The sequence below is a fragment of the Anabrus simplex genome, chromosome 5 (genome assembly GCF_040414725.1).
Source record: "Anabrus simplex isolate iqAnaSimp1 chromosome 5, ASM4041472v1, whole genome shotgun sequence".
NCBI lineage: Eukaryota > Metazoa > Arthropoda > Insecta > Orthoptera > Tettigoniidae > Anabrus > Anabrus simplex.
In genome coordinates this window covers 94,169,131-94,192,446 of record NC_090269.1, presented here as the reverse complement: position 1 = coordinate 94,192,446, position 23,316 = coordinate 94,169,131, and the positions used below count along the sequence as shown (strand labels likewise).

General features: G+C 45.7%; 1 protein-coding gene across 1 annotated transcript in view; it reads right to left on the bottom strand.

Moving 5' to 3' along the window:
• LOC136873786 (uncharacterized) overlaps positions 1–23,316 on the bottom strand; it is a 788,774-nt gene that overhangs the window by 708,183 nt on the left and 57,275 nt on the right. Inside the window, exon 4 of the mRNA XM_068227569.1 lies at positions 13,952–14,068. Within this exon, the coding sequence (XP_068083670.1) occupies positions 13,952–14,068 (117 nt within the window). The remainder of the gene's footprint in view (positions 1–13,951; positions 14,069–23,316) is intronic.

The following is a 23,316-nucleotide window of genomic DNA, read 5'->3' as shown; positions in this document are numbered from 1 at the left end:
TTCGCGATTACAAATAATAAACATTCAGCTTTCAGTAACAGCTCATGCACAATGACTGGTAGAGTTTCATGCGGTACAGGACGGTAACGTCACAGCCTGCCGCTTACTTCACAGGACGTTTTACTCGCCTAGCGGAAGGAGACTTTTAGATATATTTTAGTTATAGAAAAAGTAAGGTAACTTTCAACAACGCAATGTGTTTTCTTACTATTTCATTGGCGTACTTTAAAAATGTTTTTGTTTGTTTGTTTGTTTGTTTGTTTGTTTGTTTGTTTGTTTGTTTGTTTGTTTGTTTGTTTGTTTGTTTGTTTGAAAATTACTCATGTTCCCTATTCTTCCTGTTCCCTTGGTTACAGATAGGTGCAATTACTGCATTCGTCTCACTAACATTCCATGCTAATTTTATTAGTCTATGAAGCTACTTCATCCCTGCCTTCCCACTATATTTCACAATTTCAGGTCAAATGCCATACCTTTCTGCTACGTTATGATAGTGTAATACCTTTTCCATCCTTTCCAGTTCCTCGAACGTAATTTCATTGCCATCATTGTTCTCCCCACGAACTTAGTTGTTCGCGAATTCCACAGAAAGATTTATTACATTCACGTTGCTAAGATTATCAAAATAATTCCTTCTGTCTGTAAAGTACCGTAATTCACTAATTTATCAAGAAAATTATGTCAAATTTCCCTTTGAGAAAATCAAATGATCAAAAATATGTCTTTCAATAATTGAAACTCTAATTGATTCATTTATTTGCATCTAAAGAATCGATTTCGAGATCCGTACGGAATTTGGAGCCGACAAGTGTAGGATCCAGTGCATCAAAAGGGGGAAATCTACTCAGGGCCTATGGAACTACCACGAATAAAACAATCAGTTCTCTAGAGTTTGTTGAGGTGAGGCCTCTTTTATAATATGTCTCTCAGACATGGTCATCCATCAATACTTCACATCAAAGCCTGCAAGATCACATCGCCCATCTAAACTCTAACGCCCTCTTTGATACTATGTCTCTCAGTCATGGCCATCCATCAATACTTCACATCACACCCTGCACGGTTGCTAGGTAACATCAAGTCACACATTTTATATCACTAACTTCGTGACGCAAATTTTCATGTGAACGCCAACTATAAGACATATTTATGCCAATTTCTTTTTCCTTCCTTTAACAGTAAATAAACGCACCCATCTTCAAGATAATGCGTTCCAAATCATATTCCACCAGTGGGGCAGTAACTGGTCCTCCAGCAACGTGGAACTCGCCTCACGACACTCAGCCACCTTAACCTTGAGAAATTCCCGGTAAGCCTTCTGATGCTCAGCATTCTGATAAGATCCTATTTTCTTTTGAATGCGTTTTTAATCAATCTGAAGCCATTTATTGCCCACAGTTACGACATTTTATGAAGGAAAGAAATTTCCCCCACTCCTTTACTACGGTATTTGATATTTTTTCCGTATACATGTAGAACATACCGAGACATATCAAATGACACTTCACACAATGTGCTACCATCCCGGAGTCCAGAACTACATTAGCTGCCGTGCGGCACGGCAGTTTTAGTACCTCAAGATGGCAGCTCTATTGTATCATCCTATGACGTCATACCGAGATCAGACTCTTGTTGCTAGATACATTGGTTCTTCCACTTTCAAATGAGATACAGAACACTGTCGTACCACGAACTGTCTACAAATCATTTCGATTTTAAGTCTTCCATGCTTTTATAATAATAATGTTAATGGCTTTACGTCCCACTAACTACTTTTACGGATTTTGGAGACGCCGAGGTGCCGGGATTTAGTCTCGTAGGAGTTCTTTTACGTGCCAGTAAATCTACCGACACGAGGCTGACGTACTTGACCATCTTCAAATACCACCGGACTGAGCCAGGATCGAACCTGCCAAGTTGGGGTCAGAAGGCCAGCGCCTCAACCGTCTGAGCTAGTCAGTCCGACTCCATGCTTTTGTTATGCTCACTAGCCCAAGTACGGATCCAAAACCATAGATATACAGAGGGGTCCAGAAAAATGTAGACACTCTTTGATAGTCAATATTAATGGAACAAAATGACAAACCGTTACAGTTCTTGCACGGGGGGAGGGTTATTTAATGTGTTCAAAGTGACCCGCTTTAGCAGCCAAACAACGTCAATGCCGCTGAACTGCTGACCGAACTACGGCTGTCAGTGTTGCCAGTGTGATAGCTGCACAGGAGGTCTTCATGATTTCTCGTAGCTCGTTCATTGTAGCTGGCTTCTGTCGATAAACTTAATTTTGCAACGTCCCCCATACGTAGAAGTCATGAGCCGTAAGATCTGGAGACCTAGGTGGATACTCAACAGCTCCTCTTCGACCCATCCATCGTCCACGTAGATGTTTATCCAAGAAGGCGCAGACATCTCTGTGGTAGTGAGGAGGAGCGCCATCTTGTTGTAGATAAAATCTTTCATTTCCGAATACCTCGCGGATGGCAGGTAAAATCAATGTTTTCAGCATATGAAGATACACCTCACCAGCTATGGTACCTTCAAAGAAGAATGGGCCGATCAAACCGCGCAATGACAGACCACACAACACATAAACACCGGATAGATTAATATGTTTATCCACGTGAACGTGAGGATTTTCAGGAGCCCAGTATAAGCAGTTGTGGCGGTTTACAGTACCGTCCAATTTGAATTTTGCTTCGTCAGACCAGATAAGCATCCCTGCAAACCGTTCATCCTCGCGAAGCATGCCTTCAAACCACTCTCAGTACTCCATCCTTCGATCCGGGTCGTCCTCGTTCATAGCATGCAGCGATCTTTGAATGTACACTTTCCACTTTGCAGCCTTCAGAATTCGTAGTACGGTTGATCGGTTTACCCCGCTGTACCCTGATTCACAGATTTTTGAGATGACCTAGTAAAATGTTGCAACATAGCAGCGCTGGAAGCTGAACTTGTTTTTGGTCGTTTATACCTTTGCTTATGCACATCCCGGCTTCAAATTTATCCCAAATATGATAAATTGTTGGACGTATTGGTGGCTGAGTTTTATACACATTACGCTATTGCAGTTGTACCTCCGTCATGTTTTCGTAATTCTAGTAACACTTCAACACGGCTTTGCGTTGAACAAATGACAATCCTATTTCAATCATTGCTGTACTGTCATCTGCACCCCCAGCACATCGCGCGTGCGCGCACCTGTCATTCTATATGTCGTTGGTAATATTGGGACGACATCTTGTTTCTATTCCACGTCTTTCTGGAAGCTTCTGGACTCTACTAGTGTCATCGAGAATCTCTTTCGTCATCATCAGTCAACCGGCGACACCTCCAGCAGGGTCTCCAGAACATTCTGAACCGAATATGGAACTGGAACCCCAGCCGAAGCAAGCTCGCAGTATTCAAAATGTGAAATCGCCAACTGCAGCAGGCGACAGAAAGAAAGTCTGTACCCCACCGGATTCTATCAGTTCTGGCTCGGTCTACACTTCGCCTAGTGAACTTCTGGACGTTTCTGAAAGTGCCTCGGTGTCAGGCATTCAGCAGTTATTGGGCAGGAATAGTGTGGCAGATTTCCATCTTCCGCCACGTTCACCACCCTCGCCGCCGCCTCCAGCTAATCCTTACATGCCTCCTCATATGAAGAGTTTCGCCACTGCGGCGAAAAATCCAGCCCTGGCAACCGCACATCCGGCAACGAAGTGTTGCTTACCCACCACCGCTTCCACCTGCTCCTTTCTATGTAGTACGGTTAATGAACATTGATCCAGCGAAGGCCAATACTCGAGCGATTTATCAGTTGCTCACCAGATTCACCCCCAACTACCGGGACTATCATATTGAAATCCAGCGTACTCGTGATGGTCACTTTAATATTAAAACCAGCAAGCCGATTTATAACCACCTAGTGACGGCTACTGGGGTGGCACAGTTTGGCTCACACACTCGAGCCACTAACCTTACACAACAGCAGCCAGCCCGACGCCCACCGCCCCCGCCGTCTCGCCCAACTCCTATCATGTCCGTGGTCGCCTACGGAGTGGATCGCGACTGGACGGATGATGAGGTGGCTGATCAACTACAGCTCGAGGGCCACCAAATCTTCAAAGTCATCCGTATCCGCAACGAGAGGGTACCTACATCACTCATTAGGATTTTGTCTAAGGAGGTGACCACGCTGGACGTCCTTCTTCGAGATGGCGCTGTTATCTATGGTCGTCGCCACCGGGTGGAGCTACCCCGCTCGGCGCCGCCGCAGAGGATTCGATGCGACAGGTGCCACCGGTATGATCATCTGCCCGGCACCCTATGCATTCAGCACCAGGCATGCGCCATATGCAGTCAGGACTATCCTACGTCCACTTCTTCAAATAGGGCTCAACCCAAGTGTATTAACTGCTCCCTCCCTCACCCGGCTTTTTCCTATAAATGCAAGGATAAACCTAACCCTGATCCTCCTCAACCTGAATCCGTCGTACCTGTCATTTCCCAAGACCTCCCTAACCCTATTACCAATACCGCCCTCCTGCCCCCAAGTTCTGAAAACATCATCCGCTTTGTTGCGATGGTGCTTCAGAACGTCCTTCCTTTTAACCGACCCCACGTCCTTACCCAGATCCAACTGGCCGCGCGATTGGTGTTTAATACCCATCTAGACGTGGCTTATTCGGGGAATAAAATGCATTTTGCATTTTTTCCCCCTGAATGCAGTTCCCTTGATTAGCTAGTGGTTATCAAGGCATATTTTGCTAATATCCGCTCAGTCTCCGCCAATCGCGCCCCATTGGATACATCCCCCTCTCTGTACGACCCCGACGTTTTTATTCTAAATGAAACATTTTTGACTCCTAAACTCCATCCTCATTTCTCTCAATATAATCTTTATCGCGCTGATGACCTCGCTGCAGCTCGTGGAGGAGTTGCTATTGGGGTTAAAAATATATTACCACCAAACAGCATTTTTATCACTTTTCAAATAATTTTTCGGAATATTTAATACTTGAAACCTTTCTACCTAATAATTCATCTCTAATCTTTTGTTACCTCTTTACCTAACCCCTCGTACACCGCTCCCTCTTGATTTTCTTACGTATGTTGATAATACTTTTCAAAATTACTTTTTTATTGTTGATATTAATATCCAATCTTATACTGTAACTCAAACTACCGCTTTTCAGAACCTACTTTCTCAACTTCGGGGCGTACAGATCCCCTTCCCTTTCCCCACCCGTCCGATTTCTAACACCACTCCCGATGCTCTTATTTTATCTCCTTCTCTGGCTCCTTCTCCTACCATCACTAAATGTTTAGAACTAGGTTCTGACCACTCTCCCGCGCTTCTAAACCTCCCTCACCTTTCCTACCACCCTCGATCCCCTAGTTCCCGACCCCCTCCTACGCGACTATATTCACAAACAAATTGGACAAATTATCGACAAACTATAACTGATTTATTAACTGACTGTCCCCTTCCTACTTCCCTCACTTCTGTACTCAGGACCATCTTTTTCATATTACTTCTTCTCTCACTACGTATCTCCCAACCCATAGACCAGCCGCATTAATATGTCTGGACGTCGATAAGGTCTTTGATAGTGTGTGGCATCCAGGCCTCTTCTATAAACTATACCGTTGCCTACCACTGTTCTTCGCCTTCTTTATAACTATCTCCATTCCCGTAGCGCTGATATAGTCATCCGTGGCACCCACTCTTTTACTTTCCTATCACCTCGGGTCTTGCTCAAGGTTCCCCTCTTTCCCCTCTCCTCTATTCCCTGTTTATGTATGACATCCCCCACCCCTCTGTCCCCCTACGTCTATATCAATATGCGGACGACCTTGCTGTTTTAGCTCTTTGCCCCACCTATACTTCCCTACAATCTAAGCTCCAACAATATCTGAATACTTTGGAATGTTGGCTCAATTCTTGGCATTTATACGTTAATCCTAGTAAAACCCAATTTATGTTATTCCGTTCCAAATCCCGGATCTGTCGTCCCTCCAACAAAGTCCATCTAACAATGTATAATCAACCTCTCACCAAAACTAACCAACTAACGTACTTGGGCATAAAATTTCAAAATAACCTTAAATGGAATCTACATCTTTCTTCAATACATCGTAAAGTTTTAGGTCGTTTCCATGCCCTCCGCTCCCTTACGGGTCATTCTTGGGGAATAAAACCCGCCCAAATCCTACGTGTCCACCTTGTTTTTATCCGCCCAGTTATTACTTATGCCTCACTAACCAGGATTAACACCAATTCCTTAGACTACTATAATTTATTAAAATACGACCGACACGCACTTCGCATAGCTCATCGACTGACTTATGATACTCCCTCTGTCAATTTTCAACCATTGTATGCTTTTCCTACTATCCTTACACATCTCCATTCTCTCCGTTTCACTTATCTTACAAACGGTATTCGTTACAATAATCCACTTATTACAGAAGCACTTCCCTTATCCCCCCTAGCTAATGTTATTCTCCATGACACTCGAACCCCTCCTCATGCTCATCTTTTTCCCACCCCTTATTAATTTCCAACCACCTCGCTCTCCACCGCTCTATATGGTTTCATACATTTATTTTTCTCACGTTGTCGTTTCTGTATGCTCCTGGTTGCGGTGGTACATCACCTCCCACCGACATATATCTACGGCACCGCAAGTGCCATCTGTGAACTGTGTGTTTCCAGTGCAGTGTTAGTGCTCAAGCTCCTTTTTCGCAGTGTTGTTCCTTACTTCGTTCTTCCCCTGTTAAATTCTGTTTTTCGTTGAGTGCCCTTAATGGTGTTGATTAAGTTTTTCTAATACGTGTTTTCACTTCAAACCTTTCAACACCTTTACTTCATCTGTGTACTGACTTATTACCCATATTCGTTGTATTCTCTTAACTTTTATATATGTTCTTTCTATTGCTGTAAAGGGAGGGGGGGGGGGCTTTTTGTTGCAGTCTCCTTTTAAGTGGACTCAGATATTCTCTCACATATCCTATATTTTTGTGCGGCCGGGGTGACGCCTCAACTATACATCTCACCTCGCCGGGTCAAATAGCATAATTGGCTGTCCCTAAGTAGGTTGACGGCCTTCCCCAGCAATGTTATCCACTTGCATCATCCAGGACATTGAGCCCGATATCCCGGAAGAGGACCTCTGTGAAGCCCTTCTCTCGACCGGTGTCTACTTTGTTCACCGCCTCTACAACGGCACCGACCCAGCACCAGAGGTCCTGCTCTACTACACATCCGCCGCTGCCTGTCCCTCAGTCCAGAAAACCGGCGCTCTCATCCATTACCGCCTCTACTCCGTGGTTTCTACACCGGCTGACCTCCAAGCTGAGATTGAAGCAGACGAAGAACTGGCTGCCAGTGCTGACATTACGCCTCCCAAGTCCCCACCATCCCCTTTACCAGTGTCTTCCTGCCCTTCCCCTCCTCCTACTACCACCACCGTATCTACTCCAGCTACCCTTACTACTCCTTGTATCGTATCTGTTACCACCACTACTATGACTACTACTACTACCACCACTACCTCCAATGTCGCCCATACCTCTGCTTCTCTTACTACTCTTACTACTCTGACTATGTCTCATCCTTTCCTCCTCTCGCAAGCTTCTCTCCCCCTCCCTCCCATCACTATTCAAACGTCTCACCCTCCTTCTACGCAGCCATCTGCCGAGGGACATACCGTCGCTTCTCCGGAGAACATGGTACGCCTACCTCAGCACACACCACCATCTATCTACAGCTGCGTCAACCGAGGGATCGATCCCAGCATAGCGCCTGCCGTTCTTGCCCACGACCTCCGCCAGGCAGAAATCCCTGTACAGCGCGCCTTCCGCATCTATAACTCAGACGGACCTACTTTCCTGGTGCGGATTCAACTACCCCCTTCAGACGCTGTCCAGCGCCTCATCGCTTTCGGAATTCACATCTATGGTCGCCATCATCGTGTGGAACCTTCGCATTCTCCCCCACAACCCCTGCACCGTCCTCACACACCTCGCAGTCGTCCCCGGCCTGACCCTCCTCCTATCTCACCTCGTCCACATCTTCGATCACCTACTGTCCCAACCCTGCCACCCTACTCCTCCCCCACTCCACCAACCCCAAATCTACTCCGCCTTCTTCTTACTTCCCTCACCAACTTCTCCTCATTCTACAATACCTTCGCCTTACACCATTTCCCTAGCCCACTCTCATAAATCATTAGGCTATATCAATACTCTGTATCATTCATATTGCATCTCTGTATTTTAATTTAATGGAAACAATAAAAATACCCATCTTAATACTAAAGCCCCCTTAGACACAAGGCCTTTCCTTTTCCATCCAGCATTCTTCACATCGCCTTTTCCCAACTCCCAATTTCCACACATCTCCTCCTCCCCGCCCAAGTTCTCGGCCAGAGGGAGGGCGTAACACTTCAGGTGTCCCACCCCACCCCTTCAGGGTGGGAATGAAAACTTTCTCAGACAGACTGTAAATGGGGGAAAGCGGATCTCTGTGGCTCACTGCTATTCCTGAAGCGACGCACTATTTTTTTCCTCGGCCGGGTGACTACTCATCTATATCTTATCACCTCGTCGAGCCCAAGAAAGCAAAATTGCCTGGCATCGCGAAGGAGGTCGGCCTTCCCATCATGCTCTTTACCTGCGTCGCTTGTTCTGTCCCTCTTGAGCTGACAGAGGACACCATCGCCACGGCCCTCAGTCGATCCGGAGTCTCTTCTGCTCTTCGGCTTCTCAACAGCTCCAACTTCCAACCGTCTGCCGGTGTCCTACTTTCCTGCCGCACATCTTCTGATGTCTCTACTCTTCTGCAACATGGCGCCCGTATCGGTGATTTCGACTACTACGTAGAACCCACTTCGGAGAGTCTTCGTGCACAGCTTCTGGATGACGAATCGCCTTTACCTATCACCACCGCTAGCCATACCGCGACGTCACCACTTCCCCACCCTTCAACACCGCCAAACGTGTCCTGCACACCTACTACTACTACTCCTACCACTGCCATCACCACCTTCGCCCATACCTCCTCCCCGTCCCTAGTTACTACGACTATGTCTCATCCCTCCTCTCTCATGACGTCATCTCTTCCCTTCCTTCCCTCCACTCATCTTACCGCAACTTTGAATACTGTACTTCCATTATCCACCGAGGGACGTACATCTCCAACTCCGGCTGAGAACTTGGACACACCACCATCTAACGGCACTTCTACCTACAGCTGCGTAGTCTGTGGTGTGGACCCCAGCATAACACCAGCTACCGTCATCCAGGACCTTCGCCGGACAGGGATTCCCGTGCAACGCGTCTTCCGGCTATTCAACGAGGATGGTCCAACCTATCTAATACGGATTCATCTGCCTACGCTGGAAGATACAGAACGCTTCATTGCCAACGGAATCAACCTCCATGGCCGACACCATAGAATCGAACCCTCCCGCTCACCTCCTCGCACTTCTCCCCATCCCCCACCACATCGTAGTCGTCCCCGGCCTACCCCACTTGCCTCCCCACCTAGTTTTTCATTTCCCTATTTTCCACCTCCCGCTAGTTTCTTCACACCCCCACCCTCCTTAGACATCCTTCGCCTCATCCTAACCTCCCTGGTTCACTTCTCCTCCTTCTACCATACCATAGCCCTTCACCTCTTTCCCTCTAACTTTGGCTAAAACCATTACGATTATTGTCATTGCTATTTGTAGTTATGTCTTGTTATTCTTAATAAAACATTTCATATTAATCCGCCCAGCGGTCGCCTCCCCCCCCCCCCCACTTCTCCTTATGTCAACACAGCTTCAGCCCTCTCCTTCCTTGCACGCTTCTCCTCATCCCCGTCACCTCTCCTGGCCAGAGAGAGGGCGTAACCCTCTAGGTGGGAATGAAAACTTTTCACGCACGCATGCTGTAAAGGTTTACGCTGGGTTTTATGCCAGTTTAACAATATTTTTTTATATTTTTTATATACAGGTATGCACAATGCACACTCCTATATTTTCATGTTTTACTACTTTTTCTTTGTACTTCTATGGCCTAAGAGCCGCCCGTTCGGCTGGTGGCCCGCCTAACCCTCTTGGGTTAGGAGTTGAAATAAATAAATAAATGTCATCTGCTGGAAAACGCGTGCCAAGATTGTCGCACCATTCACGTGACCTTCATCATCTGTTGAGAAAACAATGGACTACGCTACCGCACAATAATTGCAACGATATGTCATTTTATTCCAAAGATATTAACCCATTTATGCCCAGCGGGTCGTTTGCGACCCACCCGAAAGAAAAAAAAACTGCCGAGCGTATTTTTGTTGTTTCGCGTTGATAGTGCATTCAGTGTGTAGTAAGATTGCCCGCACTGCCGTATCTTAGTTGGAACAGTTTTCCCGCCACAATGCAGATGCTGCGCGGCAGCTAGTTGAGTCATGGTGGAACCTGCATCGCGCTCTCGCCGTTATTGGTAAGTAGAATGGTTAAAAGTTTTAAAATGTAGTGTTCAGTGTGTTGATGTTGTTCGGGGATATCTGACGCATCTTTAGATGCCTTTACTATTTCAATATGTGAATTTGTTCTTACAATACACCACGAAAAACATAGTGTGGGTCGCAAACGACCCGCTGGGCACAAACCACAGAACAATAGTACTTCAGCGCATTTTTGCATTTAGATGGTTACAACGCAACGGATTGGCGGAAAATGTTCTAAATTAGTGTTTTTGAAACAATATCAACTATTCAGAGCACATTTAAGTCGTCCATTCATTAACTGATTAGCAAATTACAGTTTTTAAATATTTATTTCGTCTTTTTCAGGCGAAAAAATTTAACTTAGGGAAAAGCGTTGTTTTGAAATTCTGCGATGTTTTATCTAAGTTTTACCCCAGTGTATGCTTCTCTTTTTACTGCGATAAATTTTTTACTTGCTCAAAGTTGTCAGAGTTTAAAGAGAGGAATGCGATGCACTGGCACGGTTCGGGCTAACCGGATGGAGGGTTGCGCATTGCCAGACAAGAAGACGATGATTAAAAAAGAAAGGGGATATTCTGAAAGTGCAGTTGACAAAGAAGACCAAATAGTGGCTGTGACATGGAAAAACAACAACGTTGTGAACATCCTGTCAAACGAGCATGGCGTAGAACCTGTTGAAGAAGCTGGGCGGTACTCATTCACACACAAAAAACCTGTGAAGATGCCTCAGCCACATTTTGTTTCCAAGTACAACAAGAACATGGGAGGAGTAGAACAAACGGACAACAATGTATCTACTTTCCGCATCAGCATAAGAGGCAAAATATGGTATATGCCAATTCTGCTCTAGCTTCTAGACGTTGTGATGAACAATGCTTGGATTTTGTCGAAATCTCACGGCATGAAGCCTGACGCCTTGGCGTTCCGACGATTCATTGTGACCAGCTTGTTAGAGAAGTATGGAACCCCTCCTCGCAATGTTAACACGAGTGCACCAGTGACTGAAGCCATGCAGGAAAGCCACGGTGGTCATCTTATGGTGGACAATAAGCCCCGGCGACTTTGTCGCGTCTGCAAAAGTACACTGACTGACAGAGCAAATGCAACACCAAGAAGGAGTGGTCAGAACTTTATGCCAATTGCAGGGTAGACTGACGTCACTGAGGTATGCTCATGATGTGAAATGCGCCGCTGTGCTGCGCACGTAGCGAACGATAAATGGGACACGGCGTTGGCGAATGGCCCACTTCGTACCGTGATTTCTCAGCCGACAGTCATTGTAGAACGTGTTGTCGTGTGCCACAGGACACGTGTATAGCTAAGAATTCCAGGCCGCCGTCAACGGAGGCATTTCCAGCAGACAGACGACTTTACGAGGGGTATGGTGATCGGGCTGAGAAGGGCAGGTTGGTCGCTTCGTCAAATCGCAGTCGATACCCATAGGGATGTGTCCACGGTGGCGAAGATGGTTGGCGCAGGGACATGTGGCACATGCGAGGGGTCCAGACGCAGCCCGAGTGACGTCAGCACGCGAGGATCGGCGAATCCGCCGCCAAGCTGTGGCAGCCCCGCACGCCACGTCAACCGCCATTCTTCAGCATGTGCAAGACACCCTGGCTGTTCCAATATCGACCAGAACAATTTCCCGTCGATTGGTTGAAGGAGGCCTGCACTCCCGGCGTCCGCTCAGAAGACTACCATTGACTCCATAGCATAGACGTGCACGCCTGGCATGGTGCCGGGCTAGAGCGACTTGGATGAGGGAATGGCGGAACGTCGTGTTCTCCGATGAGTCACGCTTCTGTTCTGTCAGTGATAGTCACCGCAGACGAGTGTGGCGTCGGCGTGGAGAAAGGTCAAATCCGGCAGTAACTGTGGAGCGCCCTACCGCTAGACAACGCGGCATCATGGTTTGGGGCGCTATTGCGTATGATTCCACGTCACCTCTAGTGCGTATTCAAGGCACGTTAAATGCCCACCGCTACGTACAGCATGTGCTGCGGCCGGTGGCACTCCCGTACCTTCAGGGGCTGTCCAATGCTCTGTTTCAGCAGGATAATGCCCGCCCACACACTGCTCGCATCTCCCAACAGGCTCTACGAGGTGTACAGATGCTTCCGTGGCCAACGTACTCTCCGGATCTCTCACCAATCGAATACGTGTGGGATCTCATTGGACGCCGTTTGCAAACTCTGCCCCAGCCTCGTGCGGACGACCAACTGTGGCAAATGGTTGACAGAGAATGGAGAACCATCCATCAGGACACCATCCGCACTCTTATTGACTCTGTACCTCGACGTGTTTCTGCGTGCATCGCCGCTCACGGTGGTCCTACATCCTACTGAGTCGATGCCGTGCGCATTGTGTAACCTGCATAACGGTTTGAAATAAACATCAATTATTCGTCCGTGCCGTCTCTGTTTTTTCCCCAACTTTCATCCCTTTCGAACCACTCCTTCTTGGTGTTGCATTTGCTCTGTCAGTCAGTGTAAAACTGTCTGAGCATGCCAAAGATGTGCTGTTGCCTTACACCATTATTGTTTTGGAGAATTCTACAAGAAGTAAAGTACACTGTGTAAATGAGAACGTGTTTTTAGCTTCGGAGCTTTAGTAATTTTGACGGATTCAGTTTTTTCTGCAAGACACAATGTTTTATAATAATGATCCCAAAGCCTGTTGTGCCATTTCAGTACTGAGTATTCAAAGGAATGTGTAAGACTGACTAGGAAACTTGACTGATAGTCTATTTTATATTCTTAATGTTAATGTTAAATTTTGATACTCTTAACATTTTAGGAAAGATTCCTTCTTATGGCATTTAGTGAAGAGCGACTTCTTATTAGAATTTTGTATGTTCTTTATAATACTTGCCTCTGTAGTAGATATGTCATTTTCATTTTTTACTAATAATGAGTCATAAAATACACCTGTTGTTCTTCTTTTATCATTAAAAATATACCATGATGAACCCACACATGAAAATAGCCAAAGCCCATGTTGGAGATATTTCCCCTGGGGTCCATGCTCAGTGGGTCGTTTACGACCCATGCTATAATTTTTAAACAACAACAACAAATATTTTTAAAACAATTTTCGGGGCGTTTTTGGACATAAATAAACTGATTCCAGTAGTCAAAACCATAAAATTCAAAAAAAATTCTTGGGCATAAATGTGTTAACTACCGCACAAGAATTGCAACGATATGTCATTTTATTCCAAAGATATTAACTATCAAATAGTGTCTTAAGTTTTTCTGGACCCATTTGTATTCTACGTCGCAACCAAGAAAGCCTATAATATAACAAGAAAGCTGGAAGGAAACACCGGAAACATGCAATGAGGAACATATGTTTTTCTGCTCCCATCTGTACCTAAGACTGCAAAATTTTGGATTTGGTACTTTTCGAATCAAGGTCCATGCATGGAGAACTAAACAAATTTGATGATGGTTCTCTCCGGAGAAGTCTACAACTTACCTTCAGTTGGAAGATGAGCAAAAGCTTTAATGCTGTCAGTTTCAATCCATCCAGAGTTTTGCCAGTTCTCAATGTCCGGCAGCTTCACATCCAAAATGGGTGTATCTCGTATTTCGTCTGAAATAAGAAATTCAAAACACTGACTACCTTTTTATAAACCATTATGAATATTTCACCACACTGTAATTTATGTTAATATTTTGATTAAACTCGAACACTGCTATTTCTGAAAATCACGATGACTTGAGAACGACCATCCAGCTGCTGAGAGCTGTAATGAAATTATTTCAGAATAGATTAGGTAGACAACTGATAGGAAATTTGCCACCTGGACGACTATCCTAAATGCAGATCAGTGGTGATTGATTGATTGATTGATTGATTGATTGATTGATTGATTGATTGATTGATTGATTGATTGATTGATTGATTGATTGATTGATTGATTGATTGATTGATTGACTTATAGTTCACATTCCATTTCAAACAATTAACACCACCCAATACGTGGAGGACTGAAACTCATACCCTCCCATCCATCTCATATAGTTGCGGACCAACTCATATTATCAAGACTTAAGTTCCTAATGGACAGACATAAATTAACTTCATCAATCGAGAATACAGTCTGTGGCAAAATAAACATTACTGAATTTACAAACATGCTCCGAACATTAAGGTGATGACGGTACTACGCATCAAACTGCATTGGTCAGTGGCGTAGCCAAGGGGGGGGGGCCAGGGGGGCTGGCCCCCACCAAAATATTTCCTGAAACTAGAGCAAGAGCCGTTGTTTTACGTACGGTACGAACAACTTAAAAACTTACGCCGAAATGTTAAATTAACGTAGTGACAAAGAATCTACTAGCAAGGCAAAGCACAATAGGGCCATACATAATTCTTCATATTTGTACTGCTTGAATGAAAGGAAAACACTTAGGATTGTGGTGCGTGTGGATATTTCCCTGTAGAGGCCTCAGTATTGGGAATGTAACCGTGAGTTGACAAATGTCAAGACATGAGGAAAGGGACAATTAGCAAGGGATTACTCAGTTAGGGGGCCAGAAAGTGATCACCGAGATAACGGGTGCCACGGCCATAAACAGTTGCAAGCTTACAACATCGTGTCAGCTTTTGCACATCGGTTCCCGGAAACAACAATGTCCTAGGGATCCTTGGGTTGTACCGTGGTTGAGAGATGTGCTGCGTTTAAGTTGCAGCGTTGGGAAGACTGTGACAGGATTGTGAGCTGCACTTAGTTCCTCATTTTGTGCCATATAAACAACTTTTTTTAAGAGGGACCGTTTTGTCACTGAGAAGCCACAACTATGTGCATCCTTGGTAAGTTATGAAAAAGTTGTTTTTTTTTTTTTTTTAATTCTAACAGTAGCAAGACAATCGCGGATGCGTGCCTAAGTTCGATAGGTAGGCCTATATGTTTTGTCAAATGCCCGGGAATGGATTGGAACCTCAAATGACACTATCAAAATTGCGGGTAACTATTTTGTAATTGGCGGGCGTGTTAACTTAGTCCAATGGTTCTATCTTCTCATCAGGACGGCCCAGGCATGAATCGCAGTCGATGCATAAAACTTTTTTAAAATGAGAAGTCACGATCTATTGATACGGATTCTACTTAAAACACTAGATCCCGTCCCTTACCTTTCTTTATACTTTTGAGCCATAATCGCATCATGTATGGTGGCGTATTCTGGGAATCCAACCATTCTTCGGGCTTACCTTTTACCTTAAATGGTGAGTGGATGCAGTGGCGTACCCAAAAAGTAATTTCAGTGGGTTGGGCGTAAGTCCAGGCCAGTGGCGTGGATACAACTTTTCCTTGGAAGGAGTTGTGAAAAGATTTTTTAAATTTTTATTTAGAATTTGCTTTACTTCGTAGGTTTTATGGCGACGATGGGAAAGGAAAGGGCTAAGAGTGGGAAGGATGCGGCCGTGGCCTTAATTAAGGTACATTCCCAGCATTTGCCTGGTGTGAAAATGGGAAATCATGGAAAACCATCTTTAGGGATGCCGACAGTGGGATGTAAACCCACTATCTCTCGGATGCAAGCACACAGCTGTGCGCTCCTAACCGCACGGCCAACTCGCCCGGTGGATATGAAAAGAAAGCCGGTCCTACCGAGTGCGGTGATGGATCTTCAGTAGATATTGATGGTTTTGATTGTTACAATGTACAATCATAGCTTCTGGACTCTTAACATAAACCGGCTGCATTATTGAAACTGTTCGTAAAATTGGCAATATCGTTCTCCGTTTGTGAGGAAGTAGAATCTTCATTTAATTTGTCTTCTTATAAAAAGGAACCACTTTGGTACTACACCCGTGAAGGTGACTACCTACCAGGTCGTAGATATTTCGATTACGGGAGACTCAAGGCCAACTCTAATGCACCCCAAAACAAGGCCGTATATTCCCCATCCCATGCCTTTCTTAACTCTGTCAGTGCCGGGAATCGAATGCAGGAGGCCTTAAGTAAAATTCTAAAATAAGGAGGCCTAAAAGTAACCAGCCGGCCCCGCGGTGTAGGGGTAGCGTGCCTGCCTCTTAGCGCAGGTCTCGGGTTCGATTCCCGGCCAGGTCAGGGATTTTTACTTCGATCTGAGGGCTGGTTCGAGGTACACTCAGCCGACGTGTTTATAATTGAGGAGCTATCTGACGGTGAGATGGTGGCCCCGGTCTAGAATGCCAAGAATAACGGCGGAGAGGATTCGTCGTGCTGACCACACGACACCTCGTAATCTGCAGTCCTCCGGGCTGAACAGTGGCCCCTTCGGGGCTGTTACGCCATGGAGTTTGGTTTGGAAAAGTGAACAAAGAAGGAAGCGACACCCCCGCAAGCCTCTTTAGCTTCCAGCTAGTTCTTCTGTCCGGCCTCGTGCATTTAGGACAGTGTTGTCAAACGTACGCCTTAATAAATGCTCCTCATAAAACATTTGTAAAAATACTAACTGCATCTATTTGTAACAATAATCACAAACGCTTCCTTTTCATGCGGCTCAGTTGGTTGAGTCGCTGTCCTTCTGAGTCCGAGTTCGCAGGTTCAAGTCCCGGCTTGGTTCGGTGGTACTTAAAACGGTGTTGAAATGGCAACAGCTCCATGTCGTTGATTTCTGGCACGTTAATAAAAATTATAGATACGAATATTAGCGTCACAAAACTGTAACTTTATACTACGGTACTATATTCTGTATCCCAGGCTTGCGAGGGAAAGTAATTAACAATTTGTTTACGTCGCACCGACACAGATAGGTCTTATGGCGAAGGTGGGATATGAAAGGCCTAGGAGTGGGAAGGAAGCGGCCGTGGCGTTAATTAAGGCACAGCATTTGCTTGGTGTGAAAATGGGAAACCACGGGAAATCATTTTCAGGGCTATGTACATAAATTAATATCATTGAAAGTTAATTTAAATAAATTACTAACTAAATTACTATTAAAATTAATTCATATTAAAAACTCTTAAAATGACTAATCCTCAGGCACCACACATTCATACTTCAACCATTCAGTCAGCTGTCCTCAGCAGGTAGTCTCGGCAGGTGACCTTAAATCGTGATTTTTTTTAAAAAGCTACTTTCTGTGACCTGAGCTGGCAGAGTATTCCATAATCTGGCGACAGTCACCACAAATGATCTATTAATTTTATTTGTGCGGTGCAGTGGATTAGAAAGAATGAATCTAGAACGTGTATTTAAGTTGTGAAATTATGATAAAAAGATGAATTTAGAAGAAATATACAGTGGCTGACTTTGAGCTACCACTCTAAACACCATCGTTAAAGTGTGTATCTGCCGACGTTCATCAGACATCAGCCATGAGACAGCCCGATAGTATGGGGTGATATGAACATCGTACCCGATATTGTAAATAAATCTCAGGCAGGAATTCAGTGCTCGTTGAAGTTTAAGTGTTTCTTCTCTCGTCATGTCAACTAAAACAACGTCACAATAATCAAGAATAGGGAGAATGAGTGTCTGTATTAGTTTGGCCTGTAGCTCAAATGGAAATATTTTGTGCAGTTTAGTATAAGAGAGTTTCGTTGTGTATATACTCTAAGTCATCGGAGGTAATTGTTAATATCTTGTCTTGTAGTGTCGATATATTTGAAGATCGTCAGATGGTATGTCATTGATATAAATACAGAAACTTAGGGGCCCTGGAATACTGCCCTGTGGGGCAACACTAAGTTTCATTTTCCATTTAGAGGCTTTGTCGTTTACTGTTACACGCTGTTGTTGGTTACTCAAATAAGAACTAAAAACCTTAAGCTCAGCCAGGCCGAAATTTAGCTGTTCCATTTTCTTTATCATAGTCGGAATTACTATAGTGTCAAAGGCGCTACTGAAGTCAAGAAGGATAAGTATAGTGAGCAGTCGTTTGTACTACATAGCGTTACTAATGTCTTCAGTAACCTTCAAAAGTGCTGTCGCGGTACTGCGACCCTTCTTAAATCCAGATTGCAAAGGGTCCAAAAGAGCATTTTTATTTAGGTATTCCAGAACTTGCTCGTATACTAAACGTTCAAAGGATTTAGAAAGCGTAGGGAGTATGGACATAGAACGATAGTCAGAGGGTGATTGTGGGTCTAAACTCTTATGTATCGGTATAATATTGGCTGTTTTTCAGACAGGAGAGAAAGTTCCCTTTAGTAAACAGTAGTTCAGTATGTGCGTCAGTATAGGCAGGACAGCACCATAATGATGTGTATAAAAGTAATAGGAATATCATCTACACCTGTAGTCTTTGATTTAATCGAGTACAAAGCCTTTTTAACCTGATTTTCTGTGACACTGTGAAATGTGAATGGTGGATTGGCTGGAGGGGAGGGCGGTGAGTCGGTGCAGTTAATTGGGGTATGGTGAATATTTATTCTACTAAAGTCTTCAAGTAGAATGTCAGGAGTTGTCCGTCTCTATTGATGTTTTCCTATTCCCAGAGCTGTAGGTTGGTCCCATGCGCGATTAAAATTTATGTTTTTAGCTAAATTCCGGAAATATATACATTTTTTTTATTTCCAATTAACAGCTTTATGCGATTTCTTAAGATGCGGTAAGATTCGAAGTCTGTGTCATCTAGGGTTTGTTTATAATGTCGAAATAACGAGTCACGGTGGGCCATCATTCTCTTGGTTTCATCAACTAGCCATGGACAAGAAGGGCAAGAAACCTGTACTCGACGCACGCGCGCGCGCGCGCGTGTGTGTGTACATCTTTGCCGCATTATTTGTATAAAATGTCACTTCTTTATTGCTTATCACATGACCATTATCATAATAACATTACCGTATTTATTCTAAACCAGAATATTGCATCTTTATTCAAACTGTTTATTCTTACATTCATTTCACTTGTACTCGTAATATATGAAATGCTGCTTTTATGTCGGGATGGGAGTAACAGAGGTTGGCGGGGGGTTGTCGTCAAAGGAGCCCAGACACCCCAGGAGTTTTAACGAATGTACTTTTATTAAGCATTTTATATATAATGTATATTGATATTAACTTCCGGAGTCCGACTCATTGGCTGAATGATCTGTCTTGAGGCCTTCAGTTCAGAGCGTCCCGGGTTCGATTCCCGGACGGGTCGGGATTTTAATCGCGTGAGATTAATTCTTCTGGCTCGGGGACTGGGTGTTTGTCCCAACACTTTCCTCTTCATATTCAGACAACATACTACTCTACCAACCACCAAAGAAAGACACTACAGTGATTACATCCCTCCATACAGGGTTGAAGTCGGGAAGGGCATCCAGCCGTAAAACAGGGCCAAATCCACATGTTCGACACAGTTCGCACCCGCGACCCCACAGATGTGGGAAAAGCGGGGAAGAAGGAGAAGAAGAAGATTACTATTAGCTTCCAGAATCCGCACGAATCCGCCACTCTTACTGGATCCAAGGTCACTCATTTCCCTTTTATGTATTCTACACCACCTAAATTCTGGAAGTTTGGACACCTATCAAAATAAAATTCTGGATGAATGCCCCCCCCCCCCAAACTGAAATGCTGGCTACGCTAATGGCATCGGTACAGCATGTGTTCAAGATATGCACCCTCACGTCTCACGCATTGTTCATAACGGTCCTGTAGATTGTCGAACATGTTGATGAACACAGGTTGCGACAAGGACACAAAAATGACTGTATATTTTCTCGTAATTCAGGAACATACTGTAACAGTTCAAGAGTACAAACTACGGATGTGTTACGTTAGGATGTGTTGTAATAAATCTCTTGCGTAAATTAGTGAAAATCGTGTGATTTTATTAAGTTAATATGTCAGAATATAGCACCATAACAATGGTTTATAATTAGGAAATAAGGGCATATATATATCATTGTACCGGTATAACTTTAGGTTAAAATCTGTATAGGAATGTGAAATAGCAGTGAAGATTTCTCAAGGTTGTGTAACACGGGATGGGAAAAGAGTGGCTAAATCGAGAGAACGACGGTTGAAGTTAGATGGAAGTGCCGGGAAGTGTTGCATCAGGTAGCTTGAAAACTCGGGATGCAATCGGGACATACATGTTGAAGATAGTTATACAACAATGTGAGAAGAAGTGAATAGCGCAAAGCTCTGGTATCGGCTGCTCGATGGAAAATAAGGACATGGAGAAGATTCAAATTTTTGAACGAGATTTTATTGACTGGTAGACGTTAGAAGATATGTTAGGGAGACCAGATCCACCAGTTGACTTTTGGTGAAGCTACCGTCACGTGGATAGAACCGTTATAAACTTGCGCGAGCAAATAACGGAGTTCATTCATTCATTAATATAGTCCCAGTCGTCTTTAACGCATGGACTCAGTGTAATAACAGTTAGCATTAACTAATTTTGGCGGAGAGGCTTAGCTCTTTTAACGCATCGACTTAGTGTGCTAACAGTCATGATCAACTCAGTTTGGTGGAGGGACTTAGATTCTTAAATGCAAGAACTCATTTACGCTTATTTCTGTGACAGACTTACTCTTCATTAAAAAGTTTCATTTTCAGTCTGCGAAGTGTCTCATTTATGGTGACTCAATTATTGATACAGTGATGTTCTGATGAGCATTATGCTGATGTCTCTGTTGTTGGAATTTTCGTGATGAGTTTGTTTTTGTCATGCTACTTCTGGACTTGGACTATTGTCCATCTACTTTCGGTGTACCGTATAACTATTGAGTTGACTTTGACCAAATACAGTAGATATAATACGCGACACTGAACGAGATATCCAGGAAGGACGAGCAGACTGCCGAAGTGAAAGGACGTACGTGCCTCTCGCTGCGCTCTCTCTCTCCTTGCCAGGCCCTCTGTACTTTTCAAGTATCAGCCAGGCACTTGTACTTATTAGTACATTTTCCAAGGAGCATTGTCTGAGCTGTAGCACTTTTCAGTGCTCGCTCTCTCTCTTCTGTTTCAGGATTTCTTACAGGAGGACCAGGATGGAGAAGCCGACCATACCAGTGAGACTGGTCGACTACGACTACGAGGGAGCCGTCGAGAAGCTACTAGACGCGCTTTTCACGACGGATGCCCCCAGCTATGAACGCCCGGGACTGGTGGTATTCAACCGCCAGGGGGAAGGCGACCACCAGGGGACGCTCCACGTATTCGACAACCTGAATGCGACTGCGGAGTACATCGGAGAGCCACTCCTGCCGATCATCGGCATTATGGTTGCTACCTGGGCGATCATCATTCGCCCTAACGACGCAGCCAGCTTCAAGGTCTACGAGGAGCGCGCATCCCAGCAGTTCCAGGTTGCCCGGCTACCAGGACTCAGGGAGCACCTGAACGTCTCGGGCTACCAGGAGGCAGCCACGCAGACGGAGCCAATGACCGAGGACGACGGCGGCGCTCCCGAGCGCCGCGACGGCGCGACCCCAGTTGGAAAGCTATACTTTACGAAGTACACGCAGACCAACAAGGCCGCCAACCAGGTTCGTCGCCCACCTACCAAGGCGAAGTGGTCGCAGACGCAGGCCTACCAGGAGGGGCCTGTAACCCAGGCGCAAACCAGGAGAGCGCCCGTGATGGTGGATGGCAGCACGGCAGTGGACAAGGACGCCCCTTGGCGTGCTGAGGCCGCCGTCCAGGCCCTGCCAGCCAACATGTCGTTCGAGATGCAGACCTCGATGTGCGCCCCACAGGACAGGGAACGCAGTCGAGCGTTAGCACTGACCGACGCCGCCGCCGCCAGCCAGGGAGAAGAAGCAGATGGCAACGCAGCGACACCACCAGCCACCCCGGGGTCACCAGGACGGGGGGAGGGCCACCAGGACGAGTCCTCTTCCCCAGCCGAGAAGCAGCTCCAGGGAAGAAGAAGAAGACGCCGCCGCACCAGGAAGCAGAAGGCGACGCTGGCCCATCAGGAGAGAGCTGCCCAGCCGCAACCCAAGACTGCTCCCAGGACAGCAGTCAACCGAGGAACCAATCAGGAGAGGACCTCAGGGGGGTAGCGGCAGTCAGGTGAGAGTAAAACGTCTCCCTCAGCAGCTCTTGCAGTGTTTCCGCTGTCTGAGGTGGGGCCACCGTCAAGTTAGTTGTGGGCTCCAAGTGAAGTGCAACCGCTGTGGTGGTGATCACCACTACACGGCCTGCGCCAACACTTAAGGAGGCACCGGTGTGCGCCAACTGTGCGGGGGGCCACCCGGCCTCCCACCGCAGTTGCCCAGTCTACAGGGCCATGGCGCGGGCAGAGAGGAGGGAGGCCCGGCGCCATGACCCACCCCCATCCAGGAGGCCCCCGCTTCGGCGGGCTTGGCCTCATTCTCCGGGATCGGAGACTAGGTACGAGGTACCCCAAGGAGGTGGAGCTGTGCGACAGGCCCTAGTGGTACTCGACGCATGGCTCCGCAGCCGGCAAGGACCGCGCTAGCCACAGCAGTGCCCAGACGGACTGATCCCCAGGCGATGGAATGGCAAGGAATTGGTTTATGTTTTGTGCATGTTACCTGTTCCTAACTAACACAACCTCTGGTCTTTCTCCAGCCCACATCCTTGCATGTGCTATCAAAAGATGTCAGGTTTTACATGTAGGCTCTTTCTTCTTTCTGCCTATGTGGTTTTCCCTGACCCTTCAATACCATACTTCAACACCATATACCTAACACAAACTCTTGCCGTGGTAGAGAGTCTGACTCGGAAACCGGCAGATACTCCTTATATCACTTCCCACTCCTCCCTGCTATATCTTTCTTCATCTTAGAAATAATAGCATGTCGGAGGCCATGTAGATTGAGTCGTTGGTCACGCGGGGGGAGCGGGCTTCGGGCTCCCCCCCCCCCCAAAAAAAAGAAGAGATATCGAGGGTCAGCTACTGGAGCTCACTCTAGCGGATAGACCTGAACAGTACTGAT